The sequence below is a fragment of the Mercurialis annua genome, linkage group LG4, assembly GCF_937616625.2.
Source record: "Mercurialis annua linkage group LG4, ddMerAnnu1.2, whole genome shotgun sequence".
In the NCBI taxonomy this organism is placed as follows: domain Eukaryota; kingdom Viridiplantae; phylum Streptophyta; class Magnoliopsida; order Malpighiales; family Euphorbiaceae; genus Mercurialis; species Mercurialis annua.
The window spans coordinates 18632732-18647165 of record NC_065573.1 but is presented as its reverse complement, the minus strand read 5'-3'; the positions used below and the strand labels follow the sequence as shown (position 1 = coordinate 18647165).

The following is a 14434-nucleotide window of genomic DNA, read 5'->3' as shown; positions in this document are numbered from 1 at the left end:
TGGAAAAAAATCTAAAAACATCCTCCATGTCTAGCATATATTAATTGTATGTTTTTAAATTTTATTTAAATTTAGTTAAATTAATTAAGAATTTATAATAGTGTTAATTTGATTATGGTTTTTAGTTAGTTTTTAATAATAAAGGACTTATTTGTACTTTTTTGAAGAAAAAAGAATTTAATTTCATCTTTAGACTTAGTTAATTGAATGATTTCATCATTTAAGTAAAAAAATTAACAAAAATTAAAAAATTGGGGTACAATTGAAAACGGAAAATTCAAAAGTGGATAAAATTGACAATTTTTCAACGTCAGGGTGGAATTGAAAAAAAGTCTAAAGGTGAGGGGTTTTTGAGTGATTAGGCCTTTTAAATAATAATAACTTCATTTTAGAAATAATCACAAGTGCAAGAAAAACTCAATTCCAATAAAAAATAAAAGTATAAAACACAATAATATATATCTATATCCTGTCCATGACGATAAATAAATAAATTAGAATAAATAAATTAGTTATTTAATTAAAGGACAAAATTATATTTAGCTGCAATGTTATGCCAATATGCGGAAGATGTTTAAGATGTTAATTTTAGTATAACATAATCACCTTTTAACAAAAAAGGGACAAATTATATGATACGTATGTTTTTGTATCTTAATTTTTGTAAATATTATTTGATTATTTTTTAAAATAACATACACAATAAATTACTATAATAACCTCAGTTTAGATAATTAATCAATAATGAAAAAGAGAGATCAACCTCCATTTATGCTTTTAACATTTAATATTTAAACGAACTCCCTTTTAAAAAACAAATTGACTGTTACGTTACGAGCCACGTGCGTAGCACGTAATGCAAAACTAAAATTGACATAAATATTAAACTAGAGTGCTCTATGATGCTTATAAATGTATTTTAGAAAAATACAAATTGTCTTAATTGCTTCATATACAGAGAGACAGGTGCATTGATGGGTATGGGGAAAGTTGAGATAAGTTGGTGTAAATAGATAGACTATTATTAGACTTGAAATGCATTAAAGATTAGGGTATGCTTTCTGCCAACTTCCCCAATAGTCATTAATATCTTACTTTCCTATGCTAATACAACTGTCAACTTCTTTAAAAACAAAATATTTGCTCATTTTCAATAAATTTTTTTTTTTTAAAATTAATATTTATATTTTTTTACTAATTTAGAATAGGATTATTTTCAAATACCTAATTTGGGTAAAATATTTATACCATTTTGCTCCATCTTTTCCTCTTATTCTATATTACCTAATAAGTTAACTTATTTACAAAAAATTCCTACTATATAAAGAAGTTTTATCTCATTTTAGGTTAAACTTTTTTATAGTCGCCTTTTCTTTTCTCTCTCTTCTTCTCTCTTCTTCTCTCTTATTTTTCATTTGATTTTCAGTTTATCTCTTCCGATTATTTTTCCGTTCGTCTTTTCCGTTCGTCTTTCCGGTCGCGCTTCCGTTCGTCTACTTCCGATGGATTTCTCGTCGCTTTTGGTCGTTTTTCCGTTCGTCTTTTCCGTTCGCGCTAGTTTGTTCGTCTTTTCCGTTCACGCTATGGATTTCTCGACTCGTTTTTAGATTTGTGTAATTTTTTAGATTTTTTGTAATGATTTAAATATTTTGTAAATAAATTATTGTAAATCTATAATTTTTTGTTTATAAAATTGTTCTATTATTCATATAATTATTTATTTTGTCTTCTCTTATTCATAAATTTGTTTATTACTACTGATTTTGTAAAGAAAATGTTGATTTGTGGTGCATTTGTAATAATTTTATAATATCTTTACGTTTTAGTGTATTTTTGGTGTATTAATAGTGTATTTCTGCCGTTTTTAGGTTATTTATGGTGCATTTACAGTGTTTCTGGTGCATTTACAGTGTTTCTGGTGTATTTGCAGTGTTTATGGTGTATTTGCAGTGTTTCATGGTTAAACCACAAAAACACTACAAAATGCCATAATTACACTACTTATACACTATATACACTAATTGTACACTATATAAACACCATAAAAACACTACTGTTACACTATAACAAATAAAATAAAAATTCAGGAAAAAAATCTATAAAAAATAAAAATTAACACTATATATACACTAATCTTACACTATATATAAAAACTGCAGGTCGGTTTGGTCGGTTCGGTCGACCGAACCGAAATTGAAAACCAAAAAAAATATTTATGAAATTAAAAAAAAAGGTATTTTTCGTAAATAAAAAAAATCAAAATTTGCAATGTAAAGTTATAAATAAAATGCCAAAACATGTATTTTGAGAAATTACCATATTTAGAATACATCATTTGCTATTATTATTTGAGAAAGAAATTACCATATTTAGAATACATCATTTGCTAGTATTATTTGAGAAAGTGAATTAGTCATTATCATAATAAGAGCATAATAGATAAAATAAAAAGTAAATTTATTAAAAAATTAAATATTAATTATAGTTTTGAAAATGTGTGTGTTATAATTTAAAATTCAAAATCTAGAAACCCAAAAAGTTAAATTTAAATGGAAATTTGTCCTCCTTATTTACAAAAGAATGCCAATTAACACATGTTTTAAGTTATAGTCAATTTCATACTCCCTCTGTCCTGTTTAAGAAATCTCATATTTTATTTTAAAATGCCCATTTAAAAAGTTCCATAAAATGTTTCTTCAATGATTATCCTCTTTAACCCTTCATTTAGTCATCTTAAAAACATTCTATGGCATTTCCACTACCATTAATAGGGGTAAAATATGAAAAAATATAAAAAGACATAAATTATAAATATTTTCTTAATTTGTGCGTAAAATCAAATGAGACTTTTCAAACGGAACGGGCGGAATATATAAATTTGTTTTTTTTATTAATTTGTCTCATTTGTAAATTGAACACAACACGTGATATTCATTCCTAATAGAGAATGCGTATATTATTAAATACCAATTTACCCCATAAATTAATACGTTGTTATCAATTAACACCAAAATTAGATTTTTTTATCAATTTTTTTTTACTATTTTGTCAATATTTATCAATTAGATTATATTATTATTATGAGACTTCAATAAAAATAAAGTTCATTATCCTGAATCTATTTTTATAAATTAGTCTAAAATTAAAAAAACAATAATTACAATTAATAATTATAATAGTTTTCTAAAATCTAATAAATTAAATATTAGATCAATTTTTACTTATTTATAATATAATTTTTTATAATTTAACAAAATTACTAACGAATAATTATAAATTATTAAAATCATATAAATTAATTATTTTAATTAGTGACAATATCTGGTCATCAGTGCTAAGAGCAACAGTAGTATATGGCCACCTTCGAGCAATTTTTGAATCTTTACAAAATAATATTAAAAATAATTATTTTATTTTAAAATAATTATAATTACTAATTCAACACATTTTTTATTTAGTAAATTATGAAAAAATATATGATAAGGTAATGCATGTTTTTGTTTTATGTTGGATTAATTATACATATAATTATAATTTTTAATACATTATTTGTATATAAATTATTTTAGGGTTAGGTTTAGGCATTTAGATTAGATAAGAACTCGACCTTAGGTTCTTTATTAATTAAATTTGTTTTAGTTGGTAAATGTCATAAAAAAAAGGTGGAAAAGACTGTTTTGGTCCCTAAAAGTATTCATAAGGGCTTGCGAAGCCACTAACTTTAGGTTTTGGAAAAGTTAGTATGTCAAAGCTACAAATTGATCAAATCTTTCAATCGAAGAAGCAAGCTCGCGGCTCCCACAAATAGACGCAACTTATTCGTCCAACTGAGTTAACTGGAAATCTATTAAAAAATCGTCTTATCCCTTCAATTTTTTTAATAAGTATAAACAGTTAAGAACAATAATATAATACACTTTAAAATCAATGAAAAACCATAAATACCTCAGTCAAGTCCAAATTTTTATCAACATCAACCTCGGAAATATCGTCTGTAGCTTGTTCACCACCTTTCACAGATTTATCTTCTTCTTTCTCATTAGCATTATCCATAGCAGAAAGATCTTCAACCTTATTAAGCTCATTATCATTATTCTGATTATCCTCATCACTTTCCGACGAAGAATAACTTTTATGACCACGATCACCTTGATCATCCTTATCATTGACACGCTAAAAACTCAAAATATATATCAACACAACAATTTCAAAACTAAAGGAATGTATATAAATAAAATGGCCTAATCACTCAAAAACTCCTCACCTTTAGACTTTTTTTCAATTCCACCCCGACGTTGAAAAATTGTCAATTTTACCCACTTTTGAATTTTCCGTTTTCAATTGTACCCCAATTTTTTTAATTTTTGTTAATTTTTTTTTACTTAAATGATGAAATCATTCAATTAACTAAGTCTAAAGATGAAATTAAATTCTTTTTTCTTTAAAAAAGTACAAATAAGTCCTTTATTATTAAAAAACTAACTAAAAACCATAATCAAATTAACACTATTATAAATTCTTAATTAATTTAACTAAATTTAAATAAATTTTAAAAACATAAAATTAATATATGCTAGACATGGAGGATGTTTTTAAATTTTTTTCCAAGTAAAAAAGACGTTAATTTAATATTTCAGGGTACAATTGAAACACAAAAATGCAAAATAGGGTAAAATTGACAAATTTTCAACGTCAGGGTATAATTGAAAAGGGGCTAAAAGGTCGGGGTTTTTTAAGATATTAGGCCTAAATAAAATAAGGAAAGTTTAAAACTGTACCTGAATAATTTCTGACTTTTCAATATAACGGTCCATTTTGGTGACCAAATCCTTCAAAACAGATTGTCTTTCAATCATACTCTTATTAATATCATCATGATAGGATTTAAGATCCTTCTTGATCTCAGATTGCTGAAGAATAACATTTTTGAGCTGCTTTTCAAGATTCACAACCTTCTTTGACAGACTGTTGATATGTTGTTGATTTTGTGTTGATGCAGAAGTCAAAGAAGAGTCATTCACATCATTAACAGCAGGAAAATCGTCATCTTCAGAGGTCGGAGCTTTCCAGATACTGTCCTTCTTCTTTTCAGAGGCAAAAAAGCCATTCAGCATTAAAACCCTCTTCTCATCCACAGAAGGGACAATTCTTTGAAACTTAAACTACGTTTTAAGGACATAAAAGAAAATCAACAAATATAAACAAAAAACAAAAAATAATCAAAATACAAATACAAATACTGTAAACAAAAAATACCTTTGATCCAAAATCATAAAAATCGCTTTCCAACTTGATCGCCATAGGAGTTTTGCTTGAAGTCCAATTCAAGCCTCTTGGCACTTTGCTACGCACAAGCATGCATATCTTACCGTCAACGGCAGGAAAACACTCGTAAAATAAATACTGCAAAATAATAGGAAACCCAAGCAATCTGCAATACCCTTCTTTTTTCGTCTTCTTTAAAAGGTCTTTACTCTTCAAACACTTAAGAGTATAAAAAAAGATTTCTTTACCCCATGGATAACCGTTATTGATGACCCTCAACAAGATTAGAATCAAAGGCAGACAGAAAATAAATCTCCAATACATACAAAAAAGCTATTTTGACAGCATCTTCATCAGACTGCCATCGCTTCGACATTAAACACTCTATCACAGACTGCCTATTAACCTTCGACATACCCAAAAAGTACTTATCAACAAAAGCATTACCTGAATCTTCGAAACCGACCTTCTGAATTTCACCGGTACAATTCAGTCTGGTTAAAACTGCAAACTCTTCCATGCTGAATCTGACTTTTAACTCACCACCACCAAACCACATCTCATTCTGTTCTGAATGAATGAGTTGTCTCGCTAACTGGCGAATGTATAACCTGCTCTTGAAACAAACATGGGGGCATGTCTAACAAATCCAAAACATGTTTCCTTGAACAATTCTAGTTGTCCTTCCGACAAATGGCTTCTCAACTGATCAGCAACATTATGCTTCAAACAATGGTCAAACCTTGTGGTAGGAATGTCTCCAAATTTCCAACGAGGAGACCATATCTATTGCAAAAAATAAAAAGGAAATAAGACAAAATTTGTTCAAAAATAAATTTAATCAGTAAACATAATAGTAACAGCCTAAAAATTTAAGAATATATTATATTAACATGGATGTCAACAACAAATAAACATAATATCAACAACATGTCAATACATAGTCAGCATAAAAACAGTATTGACATAAACTTAATAAGTAAAAGTTTCAAACAAAATCAACACAAATGAGCATAATATAAAAAGCATGTCAAAATATATACTTAAAATAAAATATAAAATTATAAGTTAGAGAAATGAAGTTGAAATAACATTTCAAAAAACACAAAAATGCAATATCTTGATGGAAACATCATCCAACACCTTTTCAGATTCAATGGTTTCAGTATAAGATTTTTTCTTTGCAGAACCAAAGGTTGCCCTAGTTTTAGGTGTCTGTTCCAGCCAACACAATATCAACACCATATCAACAACTTGTCAACATAAATCCAACAACATGTCAATACAAAATCAGCATAAAAACAGCAATGAGATAAAGTTAATAAGTTTAAGTTTCAAATCTAATTAACACAGGTCAACATAATGTCAAAACATATATTAAAAATAAAATTTAAAATTATAAGTTAAATAAGTGAAGTTGAAATAACATTTTAAAAAACACAAAATGCATTACCTTTATGGAAACATCATCCAACACCTTTTCAGATTTAAAGTTTTCACTGGAAGCTTTTTTCTTTCCAGAACCAGAAGTTGCCCTAGTCTTATATGCCTGTTCATATCAACAGTATGTCAACATTATACCAACAACTTGTCAACAAGTAAAGTGCAAATATTAATAAATCATCTGAAAATCATTACAAAAAATATTAAAAAAAAAACATAAAACAAAAGAACAGAAAACAATCACTACAAGTTTTAAAAAATAACTATACAAAATACAATTAAATGAACAATACCTTCATCAATTTTTCTTCCAAAACTTTTTCATGTTTAGAAGTTTCAACATAAGCTTTTTTTTTTTCGTACCAGCGGCACTCTTAATAGTTTTCTTTTTTATTGGTGATTTCTGAAAAAGGCAATTCATACACAATTACATAAACAAAACAAGGCAAAATTATATTCAACCAAAAACAAACAACAACAATAACAAAAAAAAGACAAAATAAAAAATAAACATAGATTAATACCTCGACAGTTTTATCAGCCCCGCTGTCGTCATTAATCGATTCAAATGACACTTTTCTTTCTGCACCACTTGTAGACTTCTTTGTTATATTTTTTTCCGCAATAACAGCTTCTTCGACACAGCTATCTTCCTTACTTGTTTCAAACGAAACACGCTTGGCTGGTTTTTTGGCAGTGTACGATACCTTCAATTCAGACAATTCAGCAATAGAAGAGTCTTCAGAAGTCTTTCTACGCTTTGAAGATCGAACAACCGGCTTCAATATATTTTTCAACTTTATCTTGTAAATCAGTTGCAGCGGCTTTTGGTTCCTCAGTATTTTTAACAACAGAAGCAGCAGCAAGTTTAAGCCTACTTTCAATAATTATTGACTTTGTCAGCGTAGGTTTCGGCGATCTTGGAAGCATGCTCAAAGCTTCCTTGGCGATCTCCAACATGTTAGGCTGCTCAACAGTATCCTTTTCTTCAACAATAGGAATTTCAATCGATGCATCCTCTTTCCTTATTTCAGCCGATTTTATTACTTTCAACGACTCCACTGGTTGAGCCGTTTCAACAACAGTAACATCCTTGGTATGCCTAGATTTCGCTACTTCGCCGTCATTATCATGATTCAAAGTTTCAGAATCAGTTTCAGCCGACGAATGGCTTTTTGCCGGTCTATGGTGAACAGACTTATGCCCTATATCAACAAACAATCAACAACAACCTGAATTTACAAAACCAAACACAATGAATCATTACAAAATTAAACAAAATATTTCAATAAAAGCAACAATAACATAAATATTAACATATCCAAAAAAGAAACTAAATCAATTTATAAACAAAATTACTGTAAAATTATAAACTTGAATCATATATGAAAATCAGTTTGGCTACTTAAATCAAAATTAAATTACAAACCTAAAACATGTATAAAATCTAAATCGAATTAAAAACAAATACATTACCACAAAATCATCAGTTTACCTAATGAATTCAAAATTAAATTGAAAACCTAAAACATGCACAAAACCTAGATCGAATTAAAAACAAATACATCAACACAAAATCATAAAGTAAAATCACATTTCAAATTTTAAATATCAAATGCATGTAACAACAAGAATTGAGAACGGAAAAATAAAAAAATAAAACACAAAACAATTACAGATTAACATAAACAAAGTTAAAAAAACTAAAATAACACAAAATCATAAGATAAATCAAATTTACAATGTTAAATAACAAATACATGTACGAATGACCACTGAGAAAAAGAAAATTTTTCAACAAAATAGAGCACTTACTGTTTTATAAGCACGAATGGATGAGAAAATGGAGAAATGGAGAAGAAAATGAGAGAAGCAAGTGCAGTCGTGCAGTAATGGAGATAACGCATGAAAAATCGTGGAGAACAACTGCGTAAATGGCGGAGAAAAAAGAAAAAACCGCCAATTCAGAAGGGAAATTAGAAAACGGTAAAAAAAAAATGAAATTCAAAAAAGAAGGTTGGGTTACTTAAGTTTGATGGTGTGAAAAGTAAAGATTTAGATTGGACCGTATAAAAGTAAAAAGTGGACCATTTTCGGTATGAGAGTTTTTCAAAAATACCCATACTGTGTATAAATATTTTGAAAAATACGGTTTGACCAGCTTGGGTTGATTTTTACGGTTTGACTTTTTAAAGTTGCGAAATTACACTTTTTGAGTTGAAAAATACGGTTTTTTATTTTTAAAAAACCAGTAAGTTTACTATCGGGTTACTAACAGTTTACCAACGGTTTACAAACAAAAAGTTAACTAACAATTTACTAACAGTTTACTAACGATTTTTATTTATTAAAATACGGTAAATATCCTATCGGTTTACTAACAAAAAATTTACTATCAATTTACTAACTGTTTACTAACAGTTTACTTAAAAATCAAATTTACTATTAATTTATTTTTTAACCGTATAGTTAATTCATTAATCGTTTACTATCAATTTACTAAAAGATAAGTTAATTTACCATACGTTTACTAACAGTTTATTTTAGTTTTACTAAAAATTATAGCTAATTTATTAAATATAAAGTATAGTTATATTTTGACCGTTTACTAACAGTTTACTATCGTTTTACTGAATAATAAATCAGACTCCTGAAATTCATAAATAGAAAATAATATAAATAATCTTACTTTCAGAGCTTAATTAACCTCAATTACAATCCTAGATGTTTTAGCAACACTTAGTAAGAACAAGAAAAAATTACTATCAGTTCACTAATGGATTACTAGTAGTAGTTTACTAAAAGTTTTATAAATTTACTTTTAATTTGTTTTTTGAATTATAAAATAAAAATAAATTATTGATTAATTTACTATTAGTTTACTAATATTTTTTTACTATTAGTTTACTAACGGTTCACTAACAATTTACTAACGATTTAATTAATTTATTTTTAGTTAATAAAAAGAAGAAACACCAGATCTACTGTTTCTTCTCTTCAATTTACAGTACAATCCAACAAACTTCGCATACGCTCGAATCTTAGAAATTCCAGAAATCAAACCAACTTGAACATACCCAAAAATTCCAAAAAATATGGCATTCCAAGAAATAGAGTTTCTCTCAGGCATTTTATCGAACAGTCACTGTGCAATCAAAATTTGACCACATTTCACATACCCATTAATCAAAGCAATCCAAATAATCACATCACGATCACGGCACATCATCATCAGAAGAAGAAATTCCATCACCGCTGCAGAAATTCCATGTCTCGCCTATTATACCATCGCCGTTTTTGAACCGTTCGTTTCTTTCCTTTTTTCTTCGAAGAAACAAAAAGGAGGAGCAGCATTGATGACGATGAACGGAAGATTCGAGGAGCAGCAAAAACAAACGTGTTGTCTTCTTTATGGTAGTCTTCCTCAGCAACGGTCTCATCTTCGTCGGTCTCATCTTTGTCGACGTCGTCTTCGTGGCTAGGAGAAGCACCGTGTTAATGAAGTTAGTTAACAGTGATATTAAAAGAAAAATAAGTTAATTATTAAATAAACTCAGCTTTGACAGTAATAATAGGGAAGGATGGGCCGGACGGTATATTTGAGAATAAAATAGACATGTACAGTGCTGGGCCTAATTTCCTCTTTCGGTATTTTATATAAAAAGCCCGAAGAAAAGACCAATCTGGGTATTGGCATACCGGCCCAGAAACAGACATACAAAAGAGTAGATGATCAGCCTCTATGAAAATCCTCCATAAGCATCATCATCATCACTCACTCACACTCATATAAACACAGAAGAAAAGGCAAAGCCAAGATTGAAAGAAAGAATAGTGTTGCTTTTGCAGAAGAAAAAATGGAAACAAAACCAAGTGAAATCAGTAGCGCAAAGATGTTTGGAGGATACAATAAAAGATACAAACATTTCAGTCCAACTCTTGGCTGCTCCATGACCTTCCACATCTATTTTCCTCCCTCATCATCTCCTTCCCACAAGTTTCCTGTATGTATTTCTCTTTAACTCTACATTTTCTTCAATACCCTTCTCAATTTTGTCATCATAATTGCTATTCATATTTCAAGTTTTGATCTTTGCATTTGTGTTAGTTATTTCCTGGGATTTTGTTTTAGTTCTTGCATATGCTTTTTGATTATCTTTGCGTGATGTAGTCAATGTTAGTTGATAATCAGTGAAATGAGAGTTATCTTTGTAGTTAGTTCAAGATTTTGCTTCGTCAGGGTTTATTAGTAGGCACATACTGGAAGAATTGAATTCAGATGTTCCATTTGGTGGTTGGTTTATATGATTGTTATGTTGAATCATAGCGGGCTTCGTAGAAACTATGGTTGTTTGTTTTGGAATATGATCCAAATCAGTGGTGATTCAATTGTTTATTTGTCATAAGTTGATAAATAAATTAATCATTTCGCATATTAGTTTGATGCTGTTTAAGTGTTAGACTAGTCCAACTATGCGTTTGTGCTATCCGCGACAATGGATTTTCTGTTAAAGTGGTTCTTTGTGTGTTAGTGTGTTTATGTACATACAGACATCTTCATGATTTTTTTTCATTGTTTGAGTAGGTTCTTTATTTTCTCTCGGGCCTCTCCTGCAGTGATGAGAACTTTATAATCAAGTCGGGAGCTCAACGAGCTGCATCATCTGAGGGTGTTGCACTAATTTCCCCTGATACATCTCCGAGTAAGGGCGCGTTACCTTTTAGGATTATCAGCATACTTGTTTATATATGTATGATATAAGCACTCAGTTAGAGATATCAAGTATTTTGACATTTTGCTCTGCTCTTTTCGACATCATAGGAGCCTACATTAGTGACCAACAAAAAGGCCATGGTTTATTGACAAGTTGGTTTATTGACAAGTTTCTCTATTTTTGCAGGAGGCCTGAACGTGGAAGGGGAGGCAGAAAGTTGGGATTTTGGTGTAGGTATGGAGCTCGGATTGTTAATATGTCTTGTGAAATATTTGCTGATAGTTTTTGCTTCTGGCTTTGTACACCAGTCAATTTCTGTTTTCATTTTATCAATTCTTTGTTTTTTTAATCATTGAAATAGATTTAAACAATAGTATGAGGATCCAGGAGTTATTAATTAAATATTTGATATTTTTTAATTTCTAATGACTTGGAAGGAGGTTTTAGACCATTAAGTGGTCGAGGATTTTTAAATTCCTTTTGCTAGCTATTGAAATCAAATTATGTGTTCATATTCGACTGATGTAATAAGGATGCTGAAGACAATTGTCAAAACAAGATGTTCTTGTCAAGCCTTTCACTTGAAAATGTGTAAATTCTAATTTTAGTTTGCTTCACCTTTTCTCCTATTAGGTGCTGGTTTTTATCTTAATGCTACTCAGGAGAAGTGGAAAAATTGGCGTATGTATGATTATGTTGTCAAGGAACTGCCAACACTTCTAAGTGACAATTTTCCGCAGCTTGATACATCAAGGGCATCTATATCTGGTCATTCAATGGGTGGCCATGGTGCCTTGACAATATACCTAAAAAACCTTAATAAATACAAGGTAGTTTCATCATGATTCTGTTCTTTTCAGTTCTTGATATTATTCAAATCCAAGTTCCTTTCTGGTTTACACTTTGGCTTACACCTTGACATAAATGTCATCTGGGGAAGAAGGATGAGGGTTATAATATGAACCGATCAATCCACCTAAGCATATCTTATTCCGTAATTCTTCTTTTTACTCATTTTGCAGTCAGTTTCCGCATTTGCACCAATTGTTAATCCTATCAACTGCCCCTGGGGCCAGAAAGCTTTCACAAATTATCTTGGTGGCAGTAAAGCTGATTGGGAGGTTCGTGACTTGAAGAATGTACGTGTTTGATTTACACTTTTGAAAATGCCTTAATGTGATTGTGGAAATACTTATTTGCAGGAATATGATGCTACTTCTTTGGTTTCAAAGTTCCACAATGTATCTGCTACGATTTTAATTGATCAGGTAAAAATTATGTTTCCTACTTTTGATTTAACTGGCAACAAAAAATCATGTCTCGAAACTTGCACAACAAAAGGGTTGACATATTTCTTCGTGTATGCTGCCAAGATAAACACAAACAGACATGTCTCCTAGTGGGGAATGAACAAATTGTGTGCTACTATTTGTTTATTTTTAAGGTCACTTTTGAGTTAATGACTTGACGTATAGTTTTCATGATGGCCAAAGATTTGTAAAGCAGTCTCTTTGCCGTTGAGTTTGACAACTGCTGCTTTGAAAAGCTCAAGAAAATCTATGAGTTTCTTGACTGAGATGGCCTACTTAGATACAATACCAAGTCATAGAGGATGCTGTAGAAATAACTTTAAACCAACAGACATTTATAGGATAAAATGACATAAGGTTTTTCCAAAGTGTTCTTTTCTATATCTCATCATATGCATAAATGTTAATCATATTATCAGTTTGTCATGGAAAGAGGGGCATTTGCTTTGTTTTTCCCTGTCAGATAAGTTCAGATTCATTCAAAGTTCATGGAATTTACATTTGGTCTGTCTCTAGCAATCAGACTTTATGGAAGTTCATTCAAGCATGTTAATTTTCGTTCTAAACAGTGTAATTATTTTCTGCATTTGTACCTCCACTGACCCTCACAAAGTGGAGACTATTGTATAACAGATGCTCATTTTTATTTGTAGTTTTAGGTGTTTGCTATGTGTTCTCATTCTTCGCTGCTGTGATTGATCAGGGGGGAGATGACAAGTTCTTGCACGATCAGTTGCTGCCAAACAAATTTGAGGAAGCATGCAGAAGTGTTAATGTTCCACTTCTGCTGCGAATCCAACCCGGTTATGATCACTCCTACTTTTTCGTGTCCACTTTCATCGATGATCACATCCGTCACCATGCTCAAGCGCTTAACCTGAACCCAATGCTATAAGTGGTCATTCAAATGATACCTGCCAACTTCTACAGAGGATATGAAATAATGGTGAGATGTAGTAAATGCATTATGCTATGGCGTGAACTGGTAATCTTTGTGTTATGCCGAAACTCCTAAATCTTTATCTATGTAGTCGATATAAGGTTTTGATGGAGTTTTTTTATTTGTTTATTCCGTCTTCTACCAGCACCATAAGTGAGGATGCTAACTAGTCCATGTTTGTTCTAAGTTTATGGAGTCTTTTCTTTTGTAATTGTAGTTGAAGCAAATAAGTGTGTTTTATATGTTGAGGTCAGTTCCGCAGCTGTTCATCTCAATTTTTTCTACACTGTGAGCATTCTTGGTTGGGGTCGAGTAGAACAGGAATATATAACTTCCAGGGAAGTTTTTTCAGTCTTACTTCCTAGAGAATAGAGTCAAACTTATTAGGAAATTATATTCTTAGAGAATTTATACTTTAAGTTAAGTTTGGTTCAATTTGGTTGATTAAAATTTAAATGAAACTATTCTATAAGGATAAAATTAAAAATAAAAAACGACAAATATGTATATAAAATTCTTAATTAAAAATTATTGTTATTTCCTAAAATTTAAAAAATAACCCGTCTTTTTCAAGTTCCAGCTGCTGTAACACACCTATTAGTTTCTCCAAGTTGAAAATTAATTTCTCAAAGTTGAAAAACAACGATGTGAGTACCTTTTCTTTTTTTGCAAGTTAATTCTTTAATCAAAATAGTAACAAGAAAAGCAATAAAACAACAAAGGTCGAACTTTACAATCGGAATAGAAACGATCATTTTGTT

General features: G+C 29.9%; 1 protein-coding gene across 1 annotated transcript; it reads left to right on the top strand.

Moving 5' to 3' along the window:
- The first annotated feature begins 10396 nt into the window (after window positions 1-10396).
- Window positions 10397-13934, top strand: LOC126678732 (S-formylglutathione hydrolase). The gene is made up of 7 exons (XM_050373630.2): window positions 10397-10712; window positions 11294-11411; window positions 11610-11657; window positions 12057-12253; window positions 12446-12544; window positions 12626-12691; window positions 13437-13934. Exons 1-7 carry the CDS (start codon window positions 10566-10568, stop codon window positions 13626-13628), a joined length of 867 nt encoding a protein of 288 aa, XP_050229587.1. The 5' UTR covers window positions 10397-10565; the 3' UTR covers window positions 13629-13934.
- Window positions 13935-14434: the final 500 nt, after the last annotated feature.